The 26,374-nt window shown below is 49.5% G+C and overlaps 15 protein-coding genes across 15 annotated transcripts; 7 read left to right on the forward strand and 8 right to left on the reverse strand.

Moving 5' to 3' along the window:
• Positions 1-67: 67 nt before the first annotated feature.
• EI90DRAFT_2966059 (uncharacterized protein) lies at positions 68-873 on the forward strand (the record flags this gene model as incomplete). The annotated part of the gene is made up of 5 exons (XM_039055552.1): positions 68-124; positions 182-292; positions 344-479; positions 540-662; positions 712-873. 5 exons carry the CDS (start codon positions 68-70, stop codon positions 870-872), a joined length of 588 nt encoding a protein of 195 aa, XP_038921648.1.
• EI90DRAFT_3035084 (uncharacterized protein) lies at positions 793-4,004 on the reverse strand. The gene is made up of 18 exons (XM_039058578.1): positions 3,899-4,004; positions 3,820-3,839; positions 3,702-3,764; positions 3,606-3,640; positions 3,485-3,535; positions 3,319-3,432; positions 3,190-3,271; positions 2,801-3,138; positions 2,685-2,752; positions 2,590-2,629; positions 2,506-2,538; positions 2,400-2,456; positions 2,263-2,350; positions 2,133-2,207; positions 1,976-2,052; positions 1,838-1,922; positions 1,098-1,784; positions 793-1,017 (listed from the first exon to the last, which is right to left on the reverse strand). Exons 1-17 carry the CDS (start codon positions 3,985-3,987, stop codon positions 1,099-1,101), a joined length of 2,001 nt encoding a protein of 666 aa, XP_038921649.1. The 5' UTR covers positions 3,988-4,004; the 3' UTR covers positions 793-1,017; position 1,098.
• A 22-nt stretch (positions 4,005-4,026) lies between these two features.
• Positions 4,027-6,600, forward strand: EI90DRAFT_3035086 (uncharacterized protein). Its single transcript, XM_039058579.1, has 3 exons — positions 4,027-4,279; positions 4,334-4,957; positions 5,002-6,600. Exons 1-3 carry the CDS (start codon positions 4,059-4,061, stop codon positions 6,278-6,280), a joined length of 2,124 nt encoding a protein of 707 aa, XP_038921650.1. The 5' UTR covers positions 4,027-4,058; the 3' UTR covers positions 6,281-6,600.
• A 354-nt stretch (positions 6,601-6,954) lies between these two features.
• EI90DRAFT_2966065 (uncharacterized protein) lies at positions 6,955-8,903 on the reverse strand. Its single transcript, XM_039055553.1, has 8 exons — positions 8,722-8,903; positions 8,433-8,672; positions 7,961-8,380; positions 7,878-7,893; positions 7,706-7,830; positions 7,576-7,590; positions 7,312-7,519; positions 6,955-7,261 (listed from the first exon to the last, which is right to left on the reverse strand). Exons 1-8 carry the CDS (start codon positions 8,851-8,853, stop codon positions 7,221-7,223), a joined length of 1,197 nt encoding a protein of 398 aa, XP_038921651.1. The 5' UTR covers positions 8,854-8,903; the 3' UTR covers positions 6,955-7,220.
• A 26-nt stretch (positions 8,904-8,929) lies between these two features.
• On the forward strand, positions 8,930-9,565 carry EI90DRAFT_2045994 (uncharacterized protein). Its single transcript, XM_039052471.1, has 3 exons — positions 8,930-9,139; positions 9,218-9,276; positions 9,334-9,565. The coding sequence occupies exons 1-3, from the start codon at positions 9,029-9,031 to the stop codon at positions 9,470-9,472; spliced, it is 309 nt and encodes a 102-aa protein (XP_038921652.1). The 5' UTR covers positions 8,930-9,028; the 3' UTR covers positions 9,473-9,565.
• On the forward strand, positions 9,505-11,130 carry EI90DRAFT_2966067 (uncharacterized protein). Its single transcript, XM_039055554.1, has 7 exons — positions 9,505-9,523; positions 9,576-9,861; positions 9,917-10,013; positions 10,069-10,163; positions 10,212-10,525; positions 10,572-10,657; positions 10,720-11,130. Exons 2-7 carry the CDS (start codon positions 9,718-9,720, stop codon positions 10,884-10,886), a joined length of 903 nt encoding a protein of 300 aa, XP_038921653.1. The 5' UTR covers positions 9,505-9,523; positions 9,576-9,717; the 3' UTR covers positions 10,887-11,130.
• Positions 11,131-12,132: 1,002 nt separating this feature from the next.
• On the forward strand, positions 12,133-14,805 carry EI90DRAFT_3233101 (glycoside hydrolase family 16 protein; the record flags this gene model as incomplete). Its single annotated transcript, XM_039066505.1, has 12 exons — positions 12,133-12,644; positions 12,673-12,854; positions 12,908-12,948; positions 13,004-13,012; positions 13,065-13,132; positions 13,184-13,312; positions 13,370-13,600; positions 13,721-13,946; positions 14,004-14,031; positions 14,088-14,204; positions 14,254-14,301; positions 14,355-14,805. The coding sequence occupies 12 exons, from the start codon at positions 12,133-12,135 to the stop codon at positions 14,522-14,524; spliced, it is 1,761 nt and encodes a 586-aa protein (XP_038921654.1). The 3' UTR covers positions 14,525-14,805.
• EI90DRAFT_3035096 (uncharacterized protein) lies at positions 14,464-15,493 on the reverse strand. Its single transcript, XM_039058580.1, has one exon. It carries the CDS (start codon positions 15,329-15,331, stop codon positions 14,777-14,779), a length of 555 nt encoding a protein of 184 aa, XP_038921655.1. The 5' UTR covers positions 15,332-15,493; the 3' UTR covers positions 14,464-14,776.
• Positions 15,466-16,353, reverse strand: EI90DRAFT_3035100 (uncharacterized protein; the record flags this gene model as incomplete). The annotated part of the gene is made up of 3 exons (XM_039058581.1): positions 15,949-16,353; positions 15,557-15,895; positions 15,466-15,525 (listed from the first exon to the last, which is right to left on the reverse strand). The coding sequence occupies exons 1-3, from the start codon at positions 16,000-16,002 to the stop codon at positions 15,466-15,468; spliced, it is 453 nt and encodes a 150-aa protein (XP_038921656.1). The 5' UTR covers positions 16,003-16,353.
• A 190-nt stretch (positions 16,354-16,543) lies between these two features.
• On the forward strand, positions 16,544-17,412 carry EI90DRAFT_3035101 (uncharacterized protein). Its single transcript, XM_039058582.1, has 3 exons — positions 16,544-16,580; positions 16,636-16,698; positions 16,726-17,412. Exons 2-3 carry the CDS (start codon positions 16,660-16,662, stop codon positions 16,942-16,944), a joined length of 258 nt encoding a protein of 85 aa, XP_038921657.1. The 5' UTR covers positions 16,544-16,580; positions 16,636-16,659; the 3' UTR covers positions 16,945-17,412.
• On the reverse strand, positions 17,006-18,506 carry EI90DRAFT_3035102 (uncharacterized protein). Its single transcript, XM_039058583.1, has 6 exons — positions 18,447-18,506; positions 18,142-18,383; positions 17,896-17,989; positions 17,718-17,838; positions 17,522-17,668; positions 17,006-17,462 (listed from the first exon to the last, which is right to left on the reverse strand). Exons 2-6 carry the CDS (start codon positions 18,194-18,196, stop codon positions 17,337-17,339), a joined length of 543 nt encoding a protein of 180 aa, XP_038921658.1. The 5' UTR covers positions 18,197-18,383; positions 18,447-18,506; the 3' UTR covers positions 17,006-17,336.
• On the reverse strand, positions 18,211-18,651 carry EI90DRAFT_2046559 (uncharacterized protein). Its single transcript, XM_039052472.1, has 3 exons — positions 18,553-18,651; positions 18,428-18,506; positions 18,211-18,376 (listed from the first exon to the last, which is right to left on the reverse strand). Exons 1-3 carry the CDS (start codon positions 18,589-18,591, stop codon positions 18,246-18,248), a joined length of 249 nt encoding a protein of 82 aa, XP_038921659.1. The 5' UTR covers positions 18,592-18,651; the 3' UTR covers positions 18,211-18,245.
• A 306-nt stretch (positions 18,652-18,957) lies between these two features.
• EI90DRAFT_2906223 (uncharacterized protein) lies at positions 18,958-19,605 on the reverse strand (the record flags this gene model as incomplete). Its single annotated transcript, XM_039054238.1, has 1 exon — positions 18,958-19,605. A coding segment is annotated over one exon (648 nt), but the record flags the coding sequence as incomplete, so codon positions are not given.
• Positions 19,606-20,416: 811 nt separating this feature from the next.
• On the forward strand, positions 20,417-21,755 carry EI90DRAFT_3035108 (uncharacterized protein). The gene is made up of 4 exons (XM_039058584.1): positions 20,417-20,710; positions 20,774-21,043; positions 21,091-21,487; positions 21,548-21,755. Exons 1-4 carry the CDS (start codon positions 20,503-20,505, stop codon positions 21,549-21,551), a joined length of 879 nt encoding a protein of 292 aa, XP_038921661.1. The 5' UTR covers positions 20,417-20,502; the 3' UTR covers positions 21,552-21,755.
• Positions 21,642-24,472, reverse strand: EI90DRAFT_3116846 (transmembrane amino acid transporter protein-domain-containing protein; the record flags this gene model as incomplete). Its single annotated transcript, XM_039062929.1, has 10 exons — positions 21,642-21,755; positions 21,815-21,953; positions 22,016-22,340; positions 22,408-22,571; positions 22,631-23,000; positions 23,054-23,172; positions 23,222-23,268; positions 23,322-23,588; positions 23,640-23,868; positions 23,916-24,472. The coding sequence occupies 10 exons, from the start codon at positions 24,470-24,472 to the stop codon at positions 21,642-21,644; spliced, it is 2,331 nt and encodes a 776-aa protein (XP_038921662.1).
• Between the last annotated feature and the right edge of the window lie 1,902 nt (positions 24,473-26,374).

The raw sequence follows: 26,374 nt of genomic DNA on the forward strand, positions 1-26,374 counted from the left end.
CCCCTTTCCACATTGCCAGGTGGGCGTCGACCAGGATCTATGAGACGCTTATAACTTATGGAATCCGATGCGCAAAGCCGATATACCGGACGAGGAGTTCGAGCCTACAACTGCGGAGCTGAAGGTGCGATATTGAAGAGAGCATCGATCTTCCAGTGCCTCTATTCATGTGGTCCGACAGGCAGCATATGCATCCCAGCAGAGACGCGTGGTTGCTCTGACAAATGCACCCCTTAAGACGCAAGCAATGAAGAAGCGGGATGAGGAGGCACGTCTCAGTCGGTGGCCTACGGTTAGTCATCTTCAATCATGAATCATTCAAAGGTGCTGATCTTCCCTACAGACAAAGATACGGATAAAATTCCCCAACCAACTCATTCTGGAGAGGTCATTCCCATCCACAGAAAAAATAAAATCTGTCTATCAATTCGTTCGCAGTTCACTCATTGAGGAAGCACAATCGGATAAATTCATACTTTGTGAGCCTATCACATTCATCTCTTGGTGTTCCGCGATTTTAACTCTGTGTTTCTACCAAGATCAGCCACCTAAACGAGAATTAAAAGTTTCTGACCCAGAAGTGAGACTACAATCATTAGCACAATTAGATCTTGCCCCGTCATCCTTATTGCTAATCAAATTCCAGACCGATGGCTACAATGGTGAGGTCTTCTTGTTCGCTACTTCTATCCTGCTTACGGTCATATGCAGATCCGATACGTCCCCCACCTCTTCTCTCACAACTTCTTGAACAATCGGTCCCACTCCCCACTCCAAAAAGAGAACAAGAGCCTCCATCTTCATCTTCCTCAAAGATGGGCCCCCTCGCCTCTAGCTTGGGAAAGAAGATTCCAAAATGGTTTAAAAAGTAACTTGGATATTCTCTTCATCTTTTCGCCCACGACTCTTCATGTATCGTGACTTGGTACGCTTGTCGTAGATTGAGAAAAAAGTGCTTTTCCGGACACGATTAACGCGCACACGGGTGGCTCAAACCCAATGCAACATTGATTGTTGCTACATGAGGACAAACATCGGGCAGCCGGCCGTCACTGCAACGTTAGGTAAGAGCAACAGTGGTCTATAACTTAGCGTACGTTATCTCAGTGCCTTGGAGGATGAGGAGGGCGTAGGTGGCCCCGGGGAGAAATATTTGGCAATCCCATCTTTGGCTGCTTTTCGGCCACCAGCTGAGTGAGACTCCTTACGCGGTTTCTTCGTCGAGGGCCTATCGGGGTAGACCTCCCTCGATGCCATGCTTGTACGACTCGGGCTCAAATCATGGTCCTCTCGAGCTAAATCTTGCGCGAAATGGAAATCCTCATGCTCCATCTTCAAGGATGCCATCGCATCCCGATCGTCGAGACCCTCCCTCGAGTCGCTTGGCAATGAAATTCGTCTGGAACAACGAGAGCAAACGAAGGAGTTGCTGTCACTAGAATCAGCAGCTTCTTGTAGCTCCGGACTACTCTGATCTCTCGGTCTCCTTTTCAAACGGTCCTGACCTTCAGTGGGTTCGAGTTTCAGGAAAGCGACTAACGGAGAACCATCTCTTCGAGGTCTGGGAGCAGCTAGGAAACCCTTGATACTTCTCTGTCCAGTCTCCGCCGCCATCAGCCCACCAAACGAAACACCAATATTATGGATTTTTCCGGAACCCGATTTCTCCTTTTTGTCTTTTGTGAGAGCCTCCCACAATTTAAGCGCCACATTGCCAACATAAGTCGCCGTGAGGTTACGAGTATAAGGGAAAGGCGATTGTTTGGAGGCACGCCGCTCAGAGCCTACAATTTTAATCTATCAGAACACACGCAAGGGAGGTTTCCCCGATAACTACCTTGGGAGAAATGAACGGCGATAGTTTTCGGCCAGATTGTGGGTGTCACTTCTCTCGCATCGGCCAAACGAATAGCTAGCTCAGACTTCCCTCCACGTCAGTATCACTAAATAGGTCCGAAAGAACCATTGCACTCACCGAAAGCAAGCGAATCCATTGTTCCCCTTCATCAGGGTCGGTGAAAGCCGGCTGAATGTTCTTCGAGCTAGCATACTCTTGGTTATCGTTCTTTCGGTCACTTTGTTGACATGCATGTCAGAAATCCTCATTTGAGTAGGGATCCTCTCGAGCTGACCTTCACTCCTGTCGATTCCTCTTAGGACTTGCCACACCCATATAGATTCTTCTCCATACATTCGTTGCATCTCATCTATAGAAGTCGCGAATCCACATACGGCCGGGAAACTCTTGAAAAGATGGCTTACTAAGTGAAATATGTTCTAGATCACCAACGGTCTCGGCATCCATGTCATCCGAAAGCGTCCGACCAAGCTTGCCACCAAGAAAGCGGATCTTCCGAGCAGTGACTAATTGTGCCCTCGTAGCAAAATGAATATCTTACATTCTGGAATGGCATAGGCCTCCAATATCCAGGTATCGCTGCATTTCGGAGGATGGACTATTGCGGTCTCAACAGAAGCTCGGATGGTAGCATTGGACTGACCCACCTGCTGGTCTAATTTCTTATAGGAAGCGACGAGCTGCATGATCTATCAGCTCTGCCACTTCGAGAATTGTATGGTGAAGCATGCCTTTGCTAATGGCTTATTACGAGCGATTCCACAGCTCGTCCTGACAGAGTGGCCACCTCGAATCAGAGGCAACAAGAAGAAGAACGTGAACAAACGTGTAACCCAATTTCTCTTTTACTTCCGTCCTCATTTTGAGCATGATCTCTGCCCCTATGCCCAGAGCCTTTGAGGAATCAGGAATAGAACAATGTGAAGATCATGCCACACTAACTATATCATGCCATGTTACAGGGTGTTTGGATGTCGAGGCATTGGATTCATTCCTCATTACCTCAGGAAGTTCGGGTTGACCCTTGCGAGGAGAATTGGAAGGATTTACAATACTGCACTCTGGCTTCGAATCGGTAGGAGAGGTCGGTGACGACGGGACAATTGGAATTAGATTCCCTAATCCCTCGAAGGGATACGTCAACGGAGGTGGTGGTAGAGGAGTATCAAGTCCGTTAGGAGCCTCAGGAGGCACTTGCCCTAGGTACGGGTATCTCTCCAGAAGTATGTCCCTAACCGGAAGAGTAAGGCAAAAGAAACATTCATCAATAGACGCTTTTTCTGGAAATTGATGAGAAACTCATGAGAAACCTTGTTGGAGAATGATCTTACCAAGCTCGGCTCCAGGAGGAAGCCTCTCTCGATACACATCCACTATACGTTTAGACTCACGGCGGTAGTGGTCCAGAGAGACCTAGATCGAGAAATGAGAAGTAAACAGAGCCGAATGAAAGAATGTACTTTGTAATGTCGGGGATCAGGATTGTCATGATACGCTGGTTCACTGTCGCCTTCCTTGTAGGTCATAACATGTACCGCTACTAAATTTGGACATTTTTTCTTGGCCTCTTTGACCTGAAATTGGATGAGTTCGGCGGCATTATAAGCGAAAGCGCGTCATATGTACATTATCCATGCGTTTCACGCCATATGTTCGTGCGGGGTATGAGACAGCAATCTAGGGAACGTATATTCAGATTATTCACGAATCACCAACGCAGTACCGCAGATGTAAAAATTATTCTCACCAACGAATCCCACTGTAGGGCAGCGACCGGGGTCTCTGTATGATAGTTGGTTCGGAACACGTCGGGTGTGGTTCAAACACTGCACTCGCGTCTCACCTGGAGGAAGTCCAAGTCGGATTCGTTCACACGCAGCATAAAATGCATCGTTATCGCACAGGGCTTGCATGGGAACATTTAAGTGCCCCAAAAAATACTTCATACGTTGCGTACTCACTTACAACACGAAGAGGGTTGCTGCCCAATCTCATCTGATCAAAAAAGGTGCGATGACTGGGACACATGAAGACACCCACTAAACATGAGGTATATTCGATAGAAGATGCCGATATGTTATGGTTGGATTGAGATCCCACTCATCCTCCTCATCCTTGGCGGAATGCATCGCGGAGCCGAAGGAAGTCACGAGCTGTCGAGAGCCACTCAAAAATTCAATCCGGCGATTCGCATGTGACCATGCCTTCCTGGAAGATAGCAGGGCGCCCACTTTCACTCTGCACCAGAACATTTGCCACATACTCCGGACTTTCCTCAACTGGCCAAACCTACATTGAAAAGATCGTGCAAAAGTATGCTGTCGATTTGGCCCCAGGAAAGCTGGTCAAGGCAGGAGATTATGTTATGATCAAACCGCAAAATGTGATGACTCACGACAACACTGGGCCTGTTATATCCAAGTGAGGACTTGGTGAAGCTGGAATCTGTAGAGGCTCATTTGTTTGACGTGATAGATTCAAATCCATAGGCGCTAGCCGTGTTCACGATCCTCATCAACTTGTCTTCACACTCGATCATGATGTGCAGAACAAGTCACCAAAGAACTTGGCCAAATATTCTTCCATAGAGGCATTTGCTAGAAAGCACAATATAGACTTTTATCCTGCTGGACGGGGAATCGGACACCAAATACTCGTTGAAGAAGGATATGCATTTCCTCATTGCCTTACTGTCGCCAGTGACAGCCATAGCAACATGTATGGAGCCGTTGGCTGCGTGGGCACTCCCATCGTAAGGACAGATGCGGCAGCTTTGTGGGCGACTGGAAAGACATGGTGGCAGATTCCTCGGATGGTCAAGGTCGAACTCAGGGGCCGTTTGCATCCTGGGGTATCCGGGAAAGATGTTATAGTCGCCCTTTGCGGTTCCTTCAACAAGGACGAGGCCCTGAATGCTGCTATCGAGTTCGTGGGTGAAGGAGTGGCTGCTCTCAGCGTGGACGAGCGGCTGACAATAGCGAATATGACGACTGAATGGGGTGCCTTAGCCGGAGTCTTTCCTGTAGATGGTACCCTGATTGCTTGGTATGAGAACCTTATCTCTAAAGTCGAAAACAGCACCTTCCCTTCCTCGACACCGTGGGCCATTCCTGCTCCCCCGAACACCCACGCCTTAACCGGAGACGACTGGAAGCTATAAAAGCAAACAAAATTGTGTCTGACTCCGATGCTGGGTACTCTGCGCATCTGACATTTGACCTGAGCACCCTGATCCCGCACGTGTCTGGCCCGAACAGTGTCAAAATATCAACCCCACTTCCTGTCCTGGAAGCGAAGAAGATCGAAATCCAGAAGGCATACATCGTTAGCTGCACCAACGCACGAGCTTCTGATCTTGCAGCAGCTGCTGCAGTCGTTCGAGGCAAGCGCGTAGCATCTGGTGTCGAGTTCTACGTTGCCGCCGCAAGCTCCGTTGTTCAGCAGGAATCAGAGAACTCCGGAGACTGGCAAGCTCTGGTAGCAGCTGGTGCGAAGGTCTTACCAGCAGGATGTGGGCCTTGCATTGGATTAGGCACCGGCCTCTTGGAAGAGGGGGAAACTGGGATCAGTGCAACGAATCGCAATTACAAGGGTCGCATGGGGAGTCCCAAGGCGCAAGCCTACCTTGCCAGCCCCGCCGTTGTGGCAGCTAGCGCTATCAACGGCTACATCTCTGGACCAGCCGAATCACAGTCGTCCGCAGCTAATCCTCCTTCGTATTCTCACTCTTCCGTTTCCTCTCCCGCTCCCGATGATACCTCCGTGGAGCCCTTAGTCGACTCTTTCCCCCGGGTTTTTGAGGGTCCTCTCTTATTCGCCCCCCAGGACAATCTCAACACTGACGCTATATATCCAGGCAAGTATACATACCAAGATGACATCACCCTCGAGCGTCAAGCAGAGGTTGTCATGGAAAATTACGATACCACATTTGCCGGAACCGTCGCTTCCATTGTGCCTTCGCTCAACCCTACCTCTCCAGACGGCAAACCAGGTGTTGTCCTTGTATCTGGATATAATTTCGGTACAGGGTCGTCGCGCGAGCAGGCGGCGACAGCCCTAAAATCAGCCGGTGTCAATCTCGTCATTGCAGGATCTTTCGGTGACATTTTCAAACGAAACGCTATCAATAACGGGCTGATATGCCTAGAGTGCCCCGAGCTTGTCGTAGACCTTACGAAACAATTCGCCCAAGGAGGCACGCGAGGTGCAGGTGGTATCAACGGTGAGCTTACTGTCCAACCAGGCTGGTATGTCAAAGTAGGGATGGACAATGGAAGCGTGCAAGTTAGCATACCCAAGGACGGAACGGAACGGAAGTACAGAGTGAAAGCCATAGGAAGCAGTGTTCAAGAATTGTGGTTATGTGGCGGATTGGAGGGCTTTGTTCTCAAGTCGATCCAGCGACAGCATTTGGTGTAGCTCATTATCTCGGAGGGCGCTTACATAATCAATCTCATGGAATGCTCATTCCGCCAGCATTCCGCAATGTTATGTAAGGATAAGACGCCCGATGCGGCAGAACCCGCCACTCTTCCCGCCTCTTAACTTTTAATCAGCCTGCTAATCGCATTTTACTGATCTGTATTGAGGGTCCGGAGCCAGGCACTTCTCATACATCCAAATGTGGAGTGCAGTATCACATGGGTAACATAGCGAAGAACACCAGGACCCTAACCCATCATTTCTCGTCTGGTTGCTCACGCACAAGCAGAGAATTATTCCCTGGGTCCTGTTGATGCCACGCCTCATCCTTGACTTCAATAAGTCAAGGACGAGGCTCTAGAAAATTCTCTGCTTGTGCGTGAGCAACCAGACGAGAAATGATGGCAGAATTCATGGTGACTGCGCGCACACCCGGATATTGACTTCACGCCTTGGATGTGCTCCCCTAGTCTCCACAAGTTGGGTTGACTTGCTCATGTTCTTTTGTCTCAAGACTTCACTTTATAATATAACTTCATTCTTACGACTTCGTTCTAATTCTATGTAGGCACCATCATCGGCCTGGATTGAGATGCTGAGGCTGGCGATGTCACCTCCTAGGTCTTAGGGATATCGTCTTGGACAAGGATATACCTTGTCTGATCATGCTCGAGTGAAACGATGACCGATACTAAATATCCCATTCGACAACAAGTTCGACACCTCCGCTAAAGACGACTCCAGCGCTATCACCGTTAAAGGCTGGATTGCCCACCCCCATATTATCAGTCGCTCAGGCATAAGTTTCCAGCATCTCAGTAAATATCATATGATTCATCCTTGGAATTGGTTGCATGTATATATAACAGACCAGCAAGTAGATGGCGAAGTCCGAAGACTCCTTTTTGGAGCAAGGCGGCGAACAACCAAGACCCATCTATTCCTTGTATTCTGGCCGAAGTGTGCGAACCGTGCGACCTAGGCAGACGTTAGTTTCAATTGTTTTGGGCACCAAAAAAATCACAAACCTGCGCGCCAAATTTCCTGATTGTTAATCTCCTCAAGCTCTTTAGCAAGATCCTGCCGGTAGGTCTTCCGCCCATTGAATTCGAGCGCTTTGCGGGTCTCGGTGCCGTTCTTCACAGACTCGTACAGCGCTTCGAAGACAGGAAGATTAGCTTTCTCGAAAATCGGAGCCCAGTCCAAAGCACCGCGGCGCGCCGTTGTCGAGCATGCCTGATGACACAAATTCATATTAAAACCCAGTAAACGTGCTCCAACCAAAGACTCACGTTATACATGTAATCCTAGCAGCGTGAAAGGTAAATAATCAATTAACATAAGGCACCTCAGTGATGGTTGGAGAAATTTACCATGCTAGGGACAGACATTAGTATGTATATGGAGTCAGAGCATAGTGACATACCCATATGCACCGATCAACGGGAAGAGGCTTTGAGTTGCCTCCTCGACAGTTTCATTGAAAGCCTCTGAAGGAGAGTGTCCATTTCTCCGCAGAACCTCATATTGGGCACGGAACATCCCCTCTAAACCATTCATCAGCGACCAGAAAAACGACATGAGAGAGACATACGGATGCCACCCATGAGCTGTGAAAAGCATGAATATATGTTTCAGCAAAATGACAAAAGATTTTGGCATTGTGACACCACATACCACACCGCGCTCGCCATAAAGATCAGAATACACCTCCTTCTCAAAGGTTGTTTCGTATGCGTATCCAGTACCGACGGCAACAGCGAGGGCGCGAGCTTTCTCCAGGGCTTTTCCTGAGACATCCTGCCAGACAGCAATGCTACCGTTGATACCACGTCCCTCCTTGAACAGCGTCCGAACCGTGCGCCCGGATCCCTTAGGGGCAACCAAGATGACATCTACGTCGGCTGGAGGGATAACTTTCGTGTCCTCCTTGAAAACGACGGAGAATCCATGGGAGAAGTAGAGAGTCTTCCCCTTGGTAATAAGAGGCTTGATTTCAGGCCATGTTTGGGCTTGTGCGGCGTCAGAAAGAAGGTTCATAATGATGGTGCCCTTCTGGATTGCTTCTTCTATCGGGAAGAGAGTCTCGCCAGGCACCTAGCAGGATGAGTTAAATTTGGGATGTCCTTATTTAAAGGTGAAGTCGTACCCAACCATCCTGAACGGCTTGACGCCAGCTCTCCCCGTCCTTCCGCACACCGATAATAACATTGAGGCCATTATCACGCGCGTTAAGACCCTGACCATGTCCTTGCGATCCATACCCAATCAAAGCCAAGGTGTCGTTCTTCAGATACTCATGCAGTTTGGGAAGGGGCCAGTCTGAACGTTCATACACAATCTCTTTCGTCCCAGCAAAATCAAGAGTTTTGAAGCCTCTCGAGGGAGTCTAGCTTCACTCTCAGAATAGGCACTTTGGAAGGTATGAACACACTGACTTTAAAAATTGTGCTGGGAGCCACCACAGCGGGGCGTGCCAACGCGGAGTAATGACGAGCCACAGGGCATGTTCCGCTTGCTAAAGAGCGCACCGCACTGCGCAGAAGAGTTGTGGATTGACGAATGGACATTTTTATCTGTCGAAAGCTGAATTGAGCCAAAAACTTCCGATAAAACCGAATGACTCAATGAGCGTCACGAGCCGGACTAATTTGGAAACTAACGGTCGAATCATCAGTTGTTCGACGGGACTCCCTACTCTATTCCAATAGAGGCTGGTAACCTGCCCAACTCCCTACGGTGCCCATGGCTTTATTTAGTGGGTTTCTAAGGCGATATCATTGCCACCAGTCCCGATCTTTTGGATTTGTGCGTTGCATCGGGCCCTTGTCCCTTCGTTCTCGATTGCCACATCAGGTGCAGTCCTCAAAGGCCCATGGTCTATCACTAAAATGTAATCTTGGCTTGAGTTCCACTGTGGCTTCTCTCCCCAAGAATGTGATAAGGGGTGATAAAGAAGTGATCATAGAATGGAATGGGGCCAAGTCGGTATTGTATGGTTAAGTCCTGTATTCTACTAGCTGGGAGAGTTGTTTATTGATACTCCTTAGCAATAATATGTGGCTGCGGGATCACTGCAGGTGTCCGGAATGCTTTCATCCAATTACCCGTCAACGCCTGGTAAACACATTTGACCTTCTAGATCAATCTCTTCAAGGTGAGACCTGGATTCCCCATCGTGAGCAGTAATTCAACCTCGCCCAGATGTGACGGCCACACGGGAAGGATTAAAAGTCATCTGTGAGGGGTATTTGACAGACTACAGGGTTCCGCCTACTGAGCAAGGTTTTAGGGCACGATGAGCGCCCAGATGTTAAAATACATGAATCTGTCTACCCTTGGGAGTGGCTTGAGGGAGGATCAAGTGGGTGTCCACCCTCGGCATCCACCCCACATCTTGCAGGAACGAGGTGGTCAAGATTGCGGTTCTCACAATGAATCAAACTCACCATTTTCAAAGCGTTTCCCCACTTGGAAAACAATACTGGTCATCGACGATTGGGAAGTCGCCCCCTTCTGTGGACTATGAAGCAGTTATCGGCTCCGAAGATGCTGTTTTGGAATGGTTAGAAAATGTCGTGAGTTTCTCGACCACCTATGTCCCCACTCATGCTTCTGAAGTTAATACTCCAGCACCGCTATGGGTTTTGCCTTGTCAATGGTGTCCCCGTAGATCCAAAACTTACTGAGGAACTTATCAGACGAATCGCTTTTATTCGGGAGACTCATTGTACGACCGCTTGAGCAGTGGGGTAACGGCTCAGTATTAACCTGTATTCATGTAGATGGTGGCTTTTGGGAGTTCAGCCCCGATTTGGCACATGGGGACACTGCATATACTAACATGGCACTCAAAGCACACACCGACACCACTTACTTTGTTCGTCCAACTACCGCTATACAACCGTCTTCTAACAACCATTTTTAGACTGATCCGTGCGGACTTCAAATCTTCCACCTCCTATCGCATACAGAGGGATCGGGTGGAGAATCTCTGCTTGTTGATGGGTTCCGCGCAGCCTCCATCCTGCAGGAGAAGCATCCCGAAGACTTCGAAATCCTGATGAGGACACGTGTCCCGACGCACGCTGTGGGTGATGCGCTCTACAAATATACAGTGATAGGGGAAGGCTACCCCATCATTACCACTCGGGGTGGGGAACCTTCCATGATTCGATATAATAATGACGACCGAAGCGTGATCAAGCATATGGCACCTGAGGATGTGGCACCTTGGTACGTGTGCGTTGCCGTAATCCGGCTATCTAATATTCTGACCGCTGTGCAGGTATCGTGCCCTTGCCAGTTGGGATCGGGTTCTTTCGAGTCCTGACTCTGAATACTGGTTTCAGTTGCAGCCGGGGACCGTTGTAGGTGTGTGCAGCAGTGACGCAGTCTGCCATAGTCAGCCTGACAAGGGAACAACATTCCCCAAGTCATTGATAACCATAGAGTCCTTCATGGACGAGCCGAATTTACAGGGAAGAGACGATTGTGCGGCGCGTATGTTGGGAAAGATGACTACTTGGCAAGGCTCTACGCCTTGCGCGATCGAGCTGTCGCCAAGGAAGGAGAGTCCAGCGTCTGGGACCCGACACTTTAACGTAGACTACTTTAGGCTGAACCTCGATACCAGACTAGGAGAGATGCTGTTGGCACATTACGGTCGATTGGTAGTCCGAGATTGTGTATTTCCTCAACTTGGTCGAGGACATGACCCATGACTCATAAGCAGCAGATTGGCCTAATGAAACGATAGGCAGCCTTGACATGTTGATGGTAAAACTTTTCGTTTGCAATTCCCCATCCCTGTGTATTCAAGCTGAAAATAAAGATATTTGGATGATGAACAGACAAATCCTCTCGTCGCTGGAACATATAGAAATAAGCCTATGAGAATGCCTGGCACTTTGAGCAAAGTAACCACTCGTCAAGCGCTGCACTAGAGCTGATTGTGCTACTAAGATGGCTCATACAACTGGGCCGAGTCCTATCCACGTTCTCAGCCATACTCGTAGCGTTGCTGCGGAGTCGTCGTTACGGATGCAAGATGATGTACACGGGGGGATTGCCGAACTACTCATTCACCATAAATCCCTTCCTGTCCTTGCCTGTCGTTGGAAAATTCGAATAAACACTTGGATTGCTTGTTGATCGTCTGTGAAGCAGTATTCCTGCGCCTCTCTCTTACACCATCCCACCGTCCCTACCTTTGCCTCATTGAGAATTGCTCACTCTTCGACTTCCCACTATCGGCGGTCTTCGACTCTTTCTCCATTATTATGTCTCGCCCGAACCCAGACCCGTCCGACCCATTTGAGAGACCATCCACGCCTTCGTCAAGGCAAAGGGAGTCATCCCCGTTTAGAGACCCGTTACCTCCTTCTCCGGCCGGCTCTGAGTCTCCGCTTCCTGACGCTCGTCTTCTCCCAAAATATGTCTCTTCTCCATTGAACCCCCACGCCGGTGGTCTATCCGTAGGTGATCGTGGCCCCATTGCGCGGGGGGGCTCTCCATCATGGGGGGCTGCCGCAGACCGCTCAGAACCACCGATATCGGATGAAAGTTCAGCCAGCAGTCATGCTGACCGTGAACACATCAAAGGGATTATGGCCGGCGATGTTGGCGGGGGTTATAGTCCTTATCCTGTAAGTGTTTTTGACGCGCTTTTAAGCGTAGTCACTCTAAACTCCTTTTTTTATTCATAAATCCCCCAGGTCATGTTCAAGGCACCGCCTCCATCCGCACCTTCCACCGTAAATTCAAGAAGTTCTAGTCGCGTAATGAGTCTTGCCCCGCCACACAGTCGCTTCTCAACTGGATCCAACGTGGGCTCAGTTTTGTCGTTCATGACTGATTCCAAATACGCTCAGTCCACTGCCGCATTTCTCCCTTACAAGTCCGACGCCGACCCTCGAGCCAAATTCCTTTCAATCGATCAATATGGTCCCTATGAGAGACTGGGTGGTCCGGCAGATGATGATGATTTCATTCATGAGCCGGGCCAGCGCAACCTCGAAGTTGGGGGGTTTTCGTGGCGGGGATTGATCAACATTGCAATGATCATTTTGTTGCTTATTGCCCTTCTTACCTTGTTCGCTGTCTACCCAATCGTAATGGATTTTACGATGAAGCGGCCATGGGAAAGCTTTCATTTCAACGGGACAGGCCAGATCCCTGCTCTGACGTTGCTCCCAAGCGCAATTGACCCTGTTACTCCGAAGGACGTTTATACTCGCATTGGTGTCGACGGACAGGAGTATGAGCTGGTCTTTTCGGATGAGTTTGAGACGCCTGGGCGTTCATTCTACCCTGGAGATGACCCCTTTTGGGAGGCGGTCGATCTTTGGGCAAGTCATGGGTTCTATTTCTTATGGTTTTACTAATAGGTTCATGCTCCCACAGTACTGGGCCACTGGAGATCTGGAGTGGTACGATCCAGGCCAAGTGACAACACGAGACGGTGCCCTTGTTATCGTTATTGAGGATCAGGAGTCCCACGGAAGGATATTCAAGTCCGGAATGATTCAAAGTTGGAATAAATTCTGTTTCACCACCGGGTATATGGAAGGTAGAGTTACGACATGCATTTCAGTATTAGTTGGCTGATTTAAGCCTCTACAGTTAGCGTCATCTTTCCTGGAGCTCCGGATGTGTCTGGATATGTAGGCTTTTCATTCTGAGTTTTTGCTGCAGCCAACTAACTTTCATTCTCGACAGTGGCCTGGTGTTCGTATTTCCTTTTAGGGATGCAGGACCCAAACTGATTATGGCAATCTAGGTCTGGATGATGGGCAACCTTGGAAGACCAGGGTACGGAGCAACCGCAGATGGTCTCTGGCCGTATTCGTGAGTCAGCTGCACATTTCCCCTATCATCAGAATGATATACCTTAGGTAGTTACGACACTTGCGATGTTGGTACCCTTCCCAACCAAACTCTAAATGGAGAACCAGCCATTGCGGCCACAGCAGGTGGCAACAAGAAATACAACTATAACCTCTCTTGGCAGCCTGGCCAACGCCTCTCGTGAGCCGTTCTCCCATCCCTTACTCCTTATCGCTGAACCTGCTTCATTGTTACCAGTGCATGCACATGTCCTGGGGAAGATCACCCCGGTCCTGTCAATACTAAAGGGCGGGCGGCCCCTGAAATTGACATTTTTGAGGCTCAGAAGAACAAGGAGGGTTATGGTGGCCGTGTCACGCAATCCGTTCAGTTGGCACCCTTCAACAATCTCTACTATTTCCCCAACACTTCCGCGGATGTTACAATCTACAACCCCCAGCGTACAAAGTTGAATACTTATCGGTATGTGTTTTTCCCACCGCTTCTGCAGCGTATTGATTGGCCTAATTTGCTTTTGGCAGTGGTTCTGCTCTGTACGCAATGCTTTATCATTGTTATGTGTATTCCAACCCACAAGTTCTTGTCCAGCCAACAGGCTATCTCTGCTCTGACGGATTTGAATGACACAGCCTTTGAACTAGGTGGAGCACAGTTCACTAAGTTTGGGGTGGAGTTCTGGTCGGATCCGAACAACCGCCAGGATGGACACATCGCCTGGATCGCAGATCAACCTGTGTTCGCAATCGACGCACACACATTTAGCGCAGATCCAACAGTGAACATCTCAGATCGTATCATTCCGGAAGAGCCGATGGTCCGTTGTCTCCACCAAGCTCATGTTTTGCACAGCGCTCATATTTGTTGTTTCTAGGCAATGGTTCTTAACTTGGCCGTCTCAGGTTCGTAATATTTCTTGGTGTTGGGGTGTTTCTAACACAGACAATTCTTCCTCTAGAGTCGTTCCAGAAGGTTGATGTGGCTGCGATGACATTTCCTGCTGAGATGAAAGTCGACTACGTGCGAGTTTGGCAGCGTAAAGGATTGAAGGACTCGGTGACTTGTGATCCTCCAAGTGAGTTCTCATTTGAGACTTTGAAATATTCTTACCTTAAACCCGACAGACTATCCGACAGCGAAGTACATCAACGATCACATAAATGTGTACACGAGTAAGTGCCAACGTAATGGTGATCCGTCATTTCTGACGTTATTACTTATTCAGACCCCAACCTAACGCTATGGAGTGAAACTGGTTACAGTAAACCGAAAAATCGGCTGGTGCGCTTGTGTTCCCTTCGACTTCGCAATTTCAGTTCTCATTTGTCCCCAAGGTTGACCAATGCTGAGGTCGCGCTGGCGCGTGCTTTCACATCCATGTTCCCACTTTTCTAATTTCGCAGGGAGTTCCGAGCTTGCACCTGCCGTCCATGTTTTCTCAACTCCAACTCCTTCCACACTTGTTTACATCACCCATTATGACATGCCTACGTTACACTCTATTCCGTCTGCTTAATTTTGGCGTAAACGTTCCACTTTCAATTTGTACGCTTCTAATAGGCATGTACGCTCATTCTCTACCGCACAATATATCAAATCTTGGAGGCCTGAAAGTTCCGATCGACCTGGAAGATCACGCAGGAATTATTATGTCGCAGTGATCGAGGGGTCTGTGGAGGTTTGTGTTTCTCCTAGACGCCGTGCTTTCTCCTTCCTGTGGCTTGCCAGTCTCTGTTCTTGTACGGCTTGCACTAACGTTAAGTGACCGTTACCGTATGGCCGTCGCTGTACGACATCGTATCCACGAACTGCTCTCCGCTCCTCTCGTAACTCCCTAGCTGATCGAACCGCATCCGCAGGGACGTTCGCGACTTGGACTAGTTCCTTCACTTGGAGTAATTTCCCCGCTATGTCTGGTGAATGCTCATGGAAGACTGTTTGCATTCGTTTGTGTAATCCAAGAGCTTCCAGCGTCCGTGAGATTTGTTTAGGGAGGCCAATAGCGGAGCGGTGAAGAGTGACGCGGTAGTGCGTATTCGGTTCAGCGGGTGGAAAAGCGGGAGAGGGCGCGGAGGAAGGTGAGGGGTGAGGTGCAGATGGGTTGTTGAGTACTCGGGCGAAGTTTGGTTTCGGCGTACGAAATGGCCCTCGTGTGGATGAGGCATAGCGGACGAATATTCTCGAGCAAGCATTACCCTGCATGGCAGTATTCTTCGATGCCTCTCAAAGAGTTGGAAGAATTCCCGCGGCTCCGTAGCGGGTCCTGCCGATCCGTGAATGAGGTCCTCTAAAATTGCAAATGAGCTCTTCTCACGGGTCCTCAAGGAACTCCATCGTTATCTCTCCAAACTCAGCCTAATCGCACGACTTCCACCCACTTCCCTTCTAGGTCCGTCCTTGATCTCCGATCTATGTTTCGTAGGTGACTTCCCATTTTCCCTTCCTGAAAGGAGTGGCCGCAGCTTCCGATATCCCCAATGAGAAATTACCGCGATACGCGGCGTCAGTCATTTCTTCAACCAATTGCTCCATCACTTGTACCCCGACTATGCCACTGGTTCGCAGATTCGCAACATGGGAATATCTTGTTGATATTAGCTCCCAAGTCTCACCGTAGGATCCCTGGAGAAGGCGAAGCTCGAGGAGCCGGCCCTCGGTATAAGTACGCATCTCATATATATGTATATATATATATTTCGGGAACACTACTTGCCCACGCGTCGAGGGTGCACAATCGGCCAAGAACCTTATGACAAAGTAGTCTGGCTGGCCATGTGCATAGGCTTTTTTGGTTTAGCTTGCGCTCGGATTGCGTACACTTTATCGTCGATGCGCAACGAGTCCACAGCAGGACGTACAACGAGTGAGGGCATGGACGTCAACTGGGGTTTCAAGGCAGCATCACATCTACGGATCAATGGAGTCACAGCAATGGGCAGCGATACTGTGTCCTGGTGACATCGTCGAGTAACAGAATATCTCAAATGTCCCCGCGGATACAGATAGAATTAGTCCTGAACACGCCTCGTATAGGGTTCAATCTTGACCTGAGGATCACCGTAACGATCTAGGAGCAGCGTCATCTCATGAATCAAACTTCAAGGGTGTAGTACGTTATCGACTATGCAAGAGACAAGAGTTAGTTGGTGCGGCAACTAGGCTGTCTGTTATATTTGCATACTACATCGGCCGTAAAAACGATAGCGGCAGCTAGATGAGCCGCGGGGGAAACTAAGAGCTGATGAGGACAGCAAGAGTGACAACGGTGCTCCAGGCGTAAACTGTTGGAAACCGACCTCGAAACATGTATTTCACTGGTGATAGTGCAATGCGGCAGATCCTTGAAGGGGGGCGTGTGAACAACGGCCACGTAGAAAGGAGGAAAATGCTTTAGGTGCTCACGACTGACACCATCATGAACAATACAAAATCAGTGAGAATTAAGGCACTAGTGAGTGGAGGAGATCCACAGCTTCCACAGTCCCGATAATCAATACAGTCACTAGGAACAGGGCAAAACACAAGCTTAAATGCTCGAGTTGGCAACGCGCCGAGTTCCCGCTGCCTCTGTGATATGAACGATGACAAATACCAAGGTCGAGGATACGTTGAATGAGCGGCACGTTCTCCGAACTGGCTGGTCCACAACAGCCTTGCCTAAGAGGATGCATGTGCCGCTTCCGCAGCGGCACCGCCATCATTGTTACATAGCAGGCTCGTCAGCGATAAATCATAAATGGTGGTTCGTGCACCTAGGCACTCCACGCAGCGGCACGTCGGGCAGCACTGTGCAGGTAGTGGGATCCGCGGCCTAATGAGGGACCGGGGTTGACACCTGTGCAAGGGAAATGCCAAAAGAACCTATTTTCAGTTGCCACCCTATTGTTTTCTCAACAGTGAACCAACAAACAAGATCGAGGTCGTTTCGATCAGGTAGGGAAGGACTGGAGGCCTATGATGCATCATAGTTGGATATGGTGCAGAGCGGAGTGTGGATCACAGCGATAGTAACATGCAGGACTCTTCCCGGCCAGGAACTGGTCAGAACCATCAAAAGATAGCACCGAACACGAGGAGACTTTTTGTGGAAGAACTTAATATCGGCAATCATGACAATTGTGCGAGGGAAAGGCAGAATTGGGATAAATGGGCGCTGTATTCGACAGTTGACTATAGACATAAAGCCAGGCGGGGGGATTGGTAAGGTTCAGGACGCCTCCAGCTGACGAGGTTTTATATCGTCCACTCCCTTTCTGTAGCTCTCCCCGACGGCAACAGCATTAAATCTTTTGAATCGATAGTAGTCTGGGACGATCCCGATGCCACAGACAAACTGAATTGATGAGAATATCAGGATGTATCAATGCAAGCAGGAGGGTCAGAACGACGAACAGCATATAGCTCCACGAGGATGACTAGGTCAGGATTGTCAAGATCTACAGAGTGACCACGATCTTTGGGGACACATGCTGCGAGAGCCCGGATGAGCTCTCCTTTGTCAACGCCGGTGTGATTCCGTGATGTAATGATAATTTTATACTGGACAGAGGTGTATGAGCGCAGAGAAAGGATGTCGAAGGAATAGAACCTTGATGGGACCAGGCGAGTCAGACTCAAAGTGGGGCGGGAAAAGACGTTTCGCCAAGTTTAAGATGTCTTCAATGGTGGCAGCACAAGAGTCGGAGACGGGGGCATAACGTTGGGCCGACCTTGCCTCACAAGATACTTAAGAAAGTGAACAACCCCTTCCAAAAGTAAATGCAGACCTCGTTCTGGTAACTCCAGTTTGTTCCACCTCGGACAGGTATGTCCAGACGAGTCGTACGGGGTCGATAGGCGGTTTTATCGCAATAAAAATCACTGCGCCGTAGACAAAGCACGGGGATCAATCAGAAACCGACCGAAGGGTGCATGTATGTGGTATTCACGGCAGATAGCATCCACTTTGCAATTCACTGATGGACAGAAGTGGGAAGTGAAGTTTTTATTCCTTGCATTGAAATCAGACGAACCAAACCGAGATTCCCCAGACCGAGGTCGCTTTAGTTCTTCCAGTTCTCGTTCCATCACGGCTTCGATGTCCTCTGTGTCGATGACATCATCGTCGTCGCTTGCCTCAGCAGCGTTGGAAACAGGATATAGCCTCTCTGCTAGCTGAGATTCCTTTTATGAGTGAAGAACTCTCGGATCGACATCGCATGCTTGCCGACTCAAATATGTCATACACTTCACCCACCGCCTGCCTCTCTTTACCCTGAACCCATGAGGGAAGCTCCTGAACCACGTTATGATACTTACGAGGGGGTCCTAAGCCCACCTTTATGCACGTCACCCAAACTCCAGGTCCCTCAACCTTACGGCTACCTGGGAGCCTTGGCTACGGGCCAGTCAACGGGGGAAGCTGTGGAGAGGCATCTACGTACTCTGAGATATTTCTTTATATTTTTCTTTCCCCCTGGCATTAATATAATGGGCGGTGGTCGTTGCTTGTCCAACTTGCAAGCCGCACCCACCGGTATAAATACACAAAAATAAGGGGAATAGGTTTCATTTCATTTCAGCGCATCGCCCGCCTTCGACCAAGAGATAAGTACAACGAAATGAGGGACCAAATGGGTTAGGCAGAGTGGATGGTAGGAAAGGAGAACTCCAGGCCTCACAATCCATTGCAAGTCATGAGCAGGGCTGAGGGCAATTAAGACGGGTTACATTGACTATAAAACTTAGGAATGAACGCTCTGAATGCTAATCCATTACAAGAAACAAAATGCCTCCCAAAATTTGGATCGCTCTGAAGAGTCCCAGGTGGAAGGAAAAGGATATGCGCGTCAACCTGCAGAGCCAAAGTTTTCGTTTCGCCCTTGAGTCTGTTGCTGATGGTGTTGCTCCATTGTATGCTGATCCGTGCCTCCATATGGATCTTCATCAAATGCTCCGTAAGGGCCAGGAGATGTTGTCCGAGGGATCCCGGATCCGTAAGCATTCTGGGGACCAGGAGATGGCGTACGACCCGCATACGCTGCTTGCGGTCCAGGAGATGGTACGCGTCCAACACCGATGCCTCCCCCGTACGGAGGTTGGGGGCCAGGACTTCCCGTGCGACCACCTTCATACGCGTTATACGGCCCGGGACTTTTCCTTCCGTATTGATCCTCGGGAGGTAAGGTCATCGATTTCGGCACGGGACCTCGATATGGGTCATAGTAACCTTCAGGTTGCTGCGGATATTGACCCCCAAAAGCTGCGGGATCATCGTGGTATTGCTGGGACGGCGGAACATCGGGAGCTGGCAACGAGTATGGGGCAGGGGCCGGATGCACAAGGTTCGTCAAGGAATTTTCGGCGAAACTGCGCGAGTCGAACGCGTCATTTTCGGAACGGTCAAGTGCACTGGTTTCCACACCTGCACGACCCGTTGGTCGTGCTGGTAGCGGATGCATCGCCGCCGCGCCATCAAGATCGGGCCATTTGATGGCGTTGTCTGATGTTCATTGTCGCACTGATTGGTGATGTGTCATGGAAAAGGCTTAAATAGAATACTGACCATCATCGTCAAAGTCCGAGAAACGCTTTCGCTTTAGCTTCCATATGATGAAACCAAGAATTGCGAGAGCGCCAACAGCGCCAGCGACCGATAGTGCAATAATGGTAGACTTTCCGAGCCCACCAGAGTCCGATGAGCCTGTGCTCGTACTTGATGGCGAAGAGCTTGTAGTCGTCGTTGATTGAGAATTAGAAACGGATGATGTGACGGTTGTGACAGATGGCGCTGTCGTCGTAGGTGGAGACGAGGAAGTGGTGAGTGCTCTAGGAGTCGTTGAAGATGCAACCGAAGTAGAGGAGGGAGGTGACGATGAAGAAGAAGAAGAAGAGGAAGATGTCGGGGAGGTAGTAGAGGGCGAGCTTGAGCTTGTCGGCTGCTGGGTCGTCGTTGGCTGGGCGGAAGACGTAGCAGTTGTAGTTGGTGTAGTCGGTGTTTCTGACGTCGACGTCAATGATGACGTTACATCTCCAGGCTTTGAAGACTGTCCGGGAGCGGGGCCGCCCTGTCTCCCAACAATGAAGCCCCCATTCTCCAAACTTCCATGAGGAAGTGGTTCAGCGAGCACGGTGAACACAGGAGTGAGGAATAAAAGCAGCAAGTCTAGCTTCATGCACGTAGTCTAAATACTTAACCCTCGTCAAGTGGAACGTTGGGAGAACAGAACCTTAAGCCAGTCTGATGAAAAGTGTCTCTACGTTTTGGTGACGGATGCAAATTTGAAAATCTTTTGGCATCGCCGCTTGCGATTCCGCATCAATGTAGCAATATTTTGACTCACTTTTCTCGCAACAACAATTTTACGACTCAACAACCCCGCAGGCTCGTTGCGATGGAATTTCCGCTGGGTGACTTTGCAGACAGCGATGAGGAGAACAGTGGGCCGAGCGCGAGGGAACTGCGCATTGATCGCGCATTCCAGCAGAGCAAGGAGAGTTACAAAAACGAACTGGTTTCTCTCAATCATTCATGGTTCGATTGCAAGCTAGAAGATGTCCCTATTCTTCCTGCCACGCAGCTCTTGGGGTTTCACAGCCTAGGTATATTATAACTAGATCATTGTAATCGACTGCGCGCGAGCTTAGATTCGGGGGATGCATTAGATGCATCCGCCCATGCAGCCTATCTCAAAAAGGATTACCATCTCGCTCTTTCATGGTGCCTTGCCTACTTGGACGGTGTAAGAGGTGGTAATATTATTGTCTCAGGCAACAGCTCTGCCCGGGAAAAGGAACTCTTTGACATTGCCATAAGGAGCGCCATCCGATCTGGCTCCAAGGACCAAGCTTATCATCTCGCTTCACGGGCCTTGTCTCATCCCACGCTTTCTGCTTCCATTGCAGAGGCATTCATCTTCTCGGGTCATCCTAGAGGTACAAGTACAACTATCCAAGTGCGATGTTGCTCACTTTTGATGCAGACGCTGTCTCTTCATTGCTCAAGTCATCCTCCGCAAGAAGCCGTGGCCACCCTTTCGTCAAATTACTCTCCCAAGCTTTCCTTGCATGGGAAAAACAAATATCTAAATCGGATGAACATCTCAAGGCGTCCCTCCATACATTGCATGGACTCCTGGAAGGTTCCGTTCGGCGAACAGCTTATTTCTCTAAACATTTATTCCCCGGAGACGAGCCATCATCTAAACCAGATCTCAACAATCAGCCAAAGCCTTCTAAAATAGAAGCGGAAACACTACAACAATTGTGCACAACTGCCGGCTTAGACGATTGCGAATCGCGTCGGCTGGTGCATTTGCTCACCAGTAGCGAATCAAACGTTTCTCAAACCAACAGCGACGACAGATCAGTTAGGACGCTGTAAGGCACATTTCCATTATGATAGCGCCTTTCTTTTATTTCAAATGCAAAACGATGTAGGTAGTATTCCATAAGGCGACATTGCCCGCCAGACTTTCCAGAGCGAAAATGGGTGGCAACATATACAAAAATGATGCCCGCACCCCTAAAACCATTACACAATCCCCAAACGTTCAAAAAGTAACCGAAGTGGAGTAGAATCCCCAGGGGATGCGGGTTGGCAGTATCTGATTTGAGGATCTTCTCCATGTGCAGGCTCCATCATTAGCTGGAACACAAGATTTGATGAGTAAAAAGCCACATGCATTGTTGTAGGGCCGCACGTACGTGAATAGTCTGCCAAGTCGTGAACACGGTAGCTACCAATCCAAATACCAGAAGAGCAATATCCCCTGCCCTGGCCCACCTTGTGCGAGCGCACGCCTTGTAATGTAACATTGCAGGGTACACATAGCATAATGGAATGCTGCAAGGATACGATCAATGAACGGCGAGGCAAAGGCCAATGATATCACTTGCCAAGCGAACGATCCAATAAAGCTGACGAATTTATCCAAATCGGCGGCACCAAGCCATGCAACGACATAACAGCCGAAAACAGTGGCAAATCTAAAAACGTTCTTCCTCCACTTAACCCTCAAGCTTGTTTTCCCGCTCTTAGTGAAGAGCCAATTCTCCATAATACGCACGGCGGGGAAAAGTTGTAATGGGACAGATAAAAGAATCGCCGATGCGTAAAGGAATTGAACAACTTGAACAAACTTTTGATCTTGTGGTAGATTGACTAGTATAACTGTTTGGACAGACGACCCATAAGCCGCATATGAAAGGACGCCAGCACCGCCAAATAAGACTGTGGGTGTGAAAAGGGGAGTATGAGTTAATGGATCGCATAAGTCGGGCCTGGCAAGGGAACTGACATAGGAGAAAAATCATCACTCCGCTCAGAACCGCTGGAAACTTTCGAGGTTCCCTCATCGAATCAGTGATCGGGACAACCTGATGAACGTCATCACCCGTACTCTTACGGGGGATGATGGAGCAACTGACCAATCCGATACCTTCGAAAGCGAAGACAGAAGTCCTACATCGGGCGTCATTTGTTAGCTATTACCCCGTGGAGTGCATCCAATCCATACTTACCCAATAAGGAGCGGGAAGTCCTTAGGATTGAACATAGCAACGTCGGCAATTCCACGCTCAGCTATTACCGCAACCTCATTTGATCCGATGTAAATCAATCCAACCAAGATGAATGCATCAGCAATCAGGGCCGTCACTGAGAGCCTCGCAAGGTTTCGGACCAGTGACAATGGGCATAAAACAATCGCCTGCACCATAATGAGATACTTCATGGGTATGAAGTGACGACAGTTGGAAACGGCCATGATTACCGCTTGGAAATTGCTCGCGATGAAGATGGTATAGGCAGAGACGAATCCGAGTTGTGATATCACGATAGACGTAAGGATAGCAACTCGCAACCACCTTCCGTAGAGAATCCCGCCGAGGTCTTTGGCAAAGATGCTGAGTGTGACCAAGCAGAGTCACGAGAGGGTCACTTACCACCGAAACTTCCCGATACCACGAATTTGGTCTTTATCAGTAGGATGAATGAGTAGAGCGAGATAGCAGCAATAAACGTGAGAGTGAGGATGGAGAATAACAACCCTCCATTATAGAATCTGCGGTGGGAGTTAGATTCATACAGATCCTCCGTCAATGGCTACATACGCCTTTCCGAGGAAAAGGATTCCAGTCCCGATGAATGATTTGAGCAACTATGGAAGCCCGTTTCAGCTGCGCAAGTTCGGGGATGGTAGAATTCACACACCATGAGAACGGCCTGAGTGACAGTCGCGTCCCCGTACTTCCCACTCGCTGATCGCTGCCGTCTTCTCAGTCTGCTCAGGCTTCTGGAAGTGTCACGAGGCAGTAGAGGGCGATGCTCGTGTGGCTTCGACGCATCGAAAGGCCGTTGAGCTAGTCCAGATTGGACACCACGCAAGCCTGCTTCAGCAGGGGAAAGTGGATGGGGCTTTGGTGTAAGGAAATCTTCATCCATTTCTTCATCTTCGTCCTCCTCAAGATCTTCTCCGCCCTGGACATTCTATGAGCCTATGGAGTAGATGAGAGAAATTGCGACACATACAAAATGGCCGAAGAGGTACAGGAAATCGATGAAGTGGTTCGACATGGGAGGCACTTCTATACCTTGTTCATTTGCACGCAACAGAAGGTAGTTCCTCCTGAATCCTCCCGGTTCGTGAATATGCTGAAAAGCTGAATCGACATTTATTGCTGGCGCGATTAAAGAGGTGGCACGGGTACGGCGAAGTGCTTCTCGACGAGCATCAGATTGCCACTTGTAAATGTTATGACTGCTAAGGTTCAGAAACTAGCCCACTGGAAAAGATGAGCGGCATACGTTATATCAGCACCTGGATGCGAATATGTTATTGGGAACTCCTCATCATCCATCTCGTAGAGCGAAGAAGTTTTGGATCTTCCTGGCACAGCGCTTACACCACCCGTATCCTGTCTCGCAGATACATTTGGGGTTATAGATGGTGCACGACTACCTCGTTCCTCACGGGACACCAAATGCCTCCTCAGCACACGAGCCTTCTCCTCATCTGGCAACCCATCCAACTCTCTGGGAATTGGGGTCCCAGAACGGCCGCGTTCATCACGAACCTCCGGGAGTCCAGCAGGGCTTGCTCGGCCACTCACGAGAGGGCTTCCACGAGATGGTGAGCCGAACGCCGGCCCCAATCGAGGCGAGGAGCTCACACTCGGTCTCAAACTGGCACTCACGAAACGTGGTGGGATATTCGGAGGTGGAGTTCCAAACGACGCAGGCGTGCCATGTGAATCATTAGAGGCGAATTGTGCCTGGCCCGCCACTGGACGATCATCCTGACGCCCTGGAAAGTGGATCCCGACTGGAGAAGACGTTGGTTTTGAAGGGCCTGGATTGGACATGGCGCTTCTTTCCACTCGGTGTTTGGGGGTTCGAGAGTTGAGAACTGGGGTTACCCCTTGACGTGGGCAGCTGACGATACGGTTGTACAACCAGAATATATCAGGATGGAGGAACGCGTTAAATAAACCCCACGTGCTTTGCAAAAAAAAGGAGTTTCTGCGGCCTCATGTCGGGAAAGAACTCAAAGCAGTGCACTCATGCGCTGATAATGTTGAAGTGGCGTGCTCGGAATGTCGGGCTGCGATGCCACGATTTTAACAGATGAAGCCAATGATGCACAAGCTCACTCATAGGGATGACACTCAGCTAATTGAAGATACAAAGTGCAACCCACGGGATCATATTAATATTGGGAGCTGTCTAAATTCTAGGCGGGACTCATCTCTAGGAGAATAGCTACGCATAAACAGATGAGATGGCAGGGATAACCGCGACAGGGTGAAATTGCCATTACTGGAAGAGGGAGCCAGAAGTGCCAGTGAGCTCCCCAAAACTCAATCAAGTCCTCACTGTACCTAGAGGCGATCCACGCATGATCACTTGAGAAGGAAACAAACAACAAGTAGGTTTTCGAAGTCCCAGCGGTTGTGCAAAAAAAAATTGGCGCGGCCCCAGCCGGGCTCGTTCACGTTTACGAAGCTAACATACTCCCGTCGTTGAGTCGATAACGGAGTGTATATGTACCTATTTATTTCCCCTGGATCATGCCAGAAAGTCCACCTGAAGTGATTGACGAGTCGATGGAGGGAACCCTCGTGACTCCCCTCGGGGTTCACAGCAACCATGCAACGCCATGGCACTTCACCACCATCGTCATATGGGGCCAAAGTGACGAGGCCGGGTTAAAGTCCGACAGAATGCTTCATCAGAAAGGCGTGCTGACACCTGTTTCCTTTCAAGCGTGACGCATGGCTTCGATCCGCATGTTGCGCAGAATGGCCTAGCTTCAGGTTTCTCACTCAGCACACGCATCGTGCGCAACGTCTAATAATGTTTGCTCGGCATACTGAACAGCAAAAGTCCACGAGAATTTTCCCAACTGATCGATGAGCGTGCCTATCGATCGCATCTTGGCTTTTGTAGCTGTAGCTCGATAGACAGCGTTGTGTTTCCACTAGGACCACATGCCGGAGCACATCAAGTCTGGAAATCTTGTGCCCTCAAGTCAGAGCAGTCCTTGGACCACAAAAAAGTGACATCCTCAGGGGAAAAATTGCCTCGGGGACCGCCTGCTCTGATCCGTGACAAGTGACGACTGTCAGGTCTTGACTCGGACAATGAAAGCAAGCAACTGCCATTATTGACACTGGATGCTTCTTAGAACTCCAACCGTAGAGCCACGACTGGGTTCGAACCGCGACAAGTGGAGTCTCTAAAGAAGCCCTGGACATGGTGGGCATCGCCCTAGATCAGGCAACTACCCCCCTAAGCCGCGTGCGTTTCTAAGTTTCGAACCCAGAGGCACTGTGTGAACCTCAACAAGGGGAGGTTTTGCCCTGAGCATGATGGGCGAACGGTCACCACTCTAGATCAATCAAGTAACTAACTACAAGACCCCTGGAGTTTCAACTCCAGAGCTACTGTCAGGTTTAATCTGAGCCGCGAAAAATGGACACCCCTAAATTCTGCCATGAACACGATTGACTACCCTAGATCCACCAATACCCTCATGCCTCACGGACTTCAACTCCAGAGCCGCTGTTGGGCTTGGTCCACTGGCAAACCGCTCTCAAGGGCCTTGCTGTACGACTCGCCAGTGTAGGGAAGGAGAAAGTTGCAGGTTGCCTGGATAGGCTGGGGATCCAAGGCTCGAATTCCGTATCGAGGATGATTATGCCAATGAAGGGAATCATCCGTGGTGGTACGCTCCCCGCCAGTAACTCCCTAGGAATACTCAGGAC

The sequence above is a fragment of the Cantharellus anzutake genome (assembly GCF_015039405.1).
Source record: "Cantharellus anzutake strain C23 chromosome Unknown EI90scaffold_5, whole genome shotgun sequence".
NCBI classification, from domain to species: Eukaryota; Fungi; Basidiomycota; class Agaricomycetes; order Cantharellales; family Hydnaceae; genus Cantharellus; species Cantharellus anzutake.

What these genes read in the sequence shown, in the direction of transcription:
- EI90DRAFT_3035084 (XM_039058578.1), bottom strand. Translation starts at nt 3,987, where the DNA reads ATGCATTCCGCCAAGGATGAGGAGGATGAGTGGGATCTCAATCCAACC. An exon ending in TCGAATATACCTCATGTTTA is followed by an intron (nt 3,840 to 3,898) that starts GTGGGTGTCTTC and finishes GAGATTGGGCAG; the next exon opens with CAACCCTCTTCGTGTTGTAA. An exon ending in CAACCCTCTTCGTGTTGTAA is followed by an intron (nt 3,765 to 3,819) that starts GTGAGTACGCAA and finishes TTCCCATGCAAG; the next exon opens with CCCTGTGCGATAACGATGCA.
- EI90DRAFT_3035086 (XM_039058579.1), top strand. Translation starts at nt 4,059, where the DNA reads ATGCCTTCCTGGAAGATAGCAGGGCGCCCACTTTCACTCTGCACCAGA. An exon ending in ACTGGGCCTGTTATATCCAA is followed by an intron (nt 4,280 to 4,333) that starts GTGAGGACTTGG and finishes TTGACGTGATAG; the next exon opens with ATTCAAATCCATAGGCGCTA. An exon ending in ACCTTCCCTTCCTCGACACC is followed by an intron (nt 4,958 to 5,001) that starts GTGGGCCATTCC and finishes CCTTAACCGGAG; the next exon opens with ACGACTGGAAGCTATAAAAG.
- EI90DRAFT_2966065 (XM_039055553.1), bottom strand. Translation starts at nt 8,853, where the DNA reads ATGTCCATTCGTCAATCCACAACTCTTCTGCGCAGTGCGGTGCGCTCT. An exon ending in AAGCCGTTCAGGATGGTTGG is followed by an intron (nt 8,381 to 8,432) that starts GTACGACTTCAC and finishes TCATCCTGCTAG; the next exon opens with GTGCCTGGCGAGACTCTCTT. An exon ending in TCAGGAAATTTGGCGCGCAG is followed by an intron (nt 7,262 to 7,311) that starts GTTTGTGATTTT and finishes ACGTCTGCCTAG; the next exon opens with GTCGCACGGTTCGCACACTT.
- EI90DRAFT_2045994 (XM_039052471.1), top strand. Translation starts at nt 9,029, where the DNA reads ATGGCTTTATTTAGTGGGTTTCTAAGGCGATATCATTGCCACCAGTCC. An exon ending in GTTCTCGATTGCCACATCAG is followed by an intron (nt 9,140 to 9,217) that starts GTGCAGTCCTCA and finishes TCTCTCCCCAAG; the next exon opens with AATGTGATAAGGGGTGATAA. An exon ending in AATGGGGCCAAGTCGGTATT is followed by an intron (nt 9,277 to 9,333) that starts GTATGGTTAAGT and finishes GATACTCCTTAG; the next exon opens with CAATAATATGTGGCTGCGGG.
- EI90DRAFT_2966067 (XM_039055554.1), top strand. Translation starts at nt 9,718, where the DNA reads ATGAATCAAACTCACCATTTTCAAAGCGTTTCCCCACTTGGAAAACAA. An exon ending in TTTTATTCGGGAGACTCATT is followed by an intron (nt 10,014 to 10,068) that starts GTACGACCGCTT and finishes GTATTCATGTAG; the next exon opens with ATGGTGGCTTTTGGGAGTTC. An exon ending in GCAGCCGGGGACCGTTGTAG is followed by an intron (nt 10,658 to 10,719) that starts GTGTGTGCAGCA and finishes ACATTCCCCAAG; the next exon opens with TCATTGATAACCATAGAGTC.
- EI90DRAFT_3035096 (XM_039058580.1), bottom strand. Translation starts at nt 15,331, where the DNA reads ATGCAGGGTAATGCTTGCTCGAGAATATTCGTCCGCTATGCCTCATCC.
- EI90DRAFT_3035101 (XM_039058582.1), top strand. Translation starts at nt 16,660, where the DNA reads ATGCTCGAGTTGGCAACGCGCCGAGTTCCCGCTGCCTCT. An exon ending in GCCGAGTTCCCGCTGCCTCT is followed by an intron (nt 16,699 to 16,725) that starts GTGATATGAACG and finishes ACAAATACCAAG; the next exon opens with GTCGAGGATACGTTGAATGA.
- EI90DRAFT_3035102 (XM_039058583.1), bottom strand. Translation starts at nt 18,196, where the DNA reads ATGGAACGAGAACTGGAAGAACTAAAGCGACCTCGGTCTGGGGAATCT. An exon ending in ACTCGCCTGGTCCCATCAAG is followed by an intron (nt 17,669 to 17,717) that starts GTTCTATTCCTT and finishes ACCTCTGTCCAG; the next exon opens with TATAAAATTATCATTACATC. An exon ending in TCCTCGTGGAGCTATATGCT is followed by an intron (nt 17,463 to 17,521) that starts GTTCGTCGTTCT and finishes TCATCAATTCAG; the next exon opens with TTTGTCTGTGGCATCGGGAT.
- EI90DRAFT_2046559 (XM_039052472.1), bottom strand. Translation starts at nt 18,591, where the DNA reads ATGCCAGGGGGAAAGAAAAATATAAAGAAATATCTCAGA. An exon ending in ATATAAAGAAATATCTCAGA is followed by an intron (nt 18,507 to 18,552) that starts GTACGTAGATGC and finishes ACTGGCCCGTAG; the next exon opens with CCAAGGCTCCCAGGTAGCCG. An exon ending in GGTGGGCTTAGGACCCCCTC is followed by an intron (nt 18,377 to 18,427) that starts GTAAGTATCATA and finishes TTCAGGGTAAAG; the next exon opens with AGAGGCAGGCGGTGGGTGAA.
- EI90DRAFT_3035108 (XM_039058584.1), top strand. Translation starts at nt 20,503, where the DNA reads ATGGAATTTCCGCTGGGTGACTTTGCAGACAGCGATGAGGAGAACAGT. An exon ending in CTTGGGGTTTCACAGCCTAG is followed by an intron (nt 20,711 to 20,773) that starts GTATATTATAAC and finishes GGGATGCATTAG; the next exon opens with ATGCATCCGCCCATGCAGCC. An exon ending in CTTCTCGGGTCATCCTAGAG is followed by an intron (nt 21,044 to 21,090) that starts GTACAAGTACAA and finishes CTTTTGATGCAG; the next exon opens with ACGCTGTCTCTTCATTGCTC.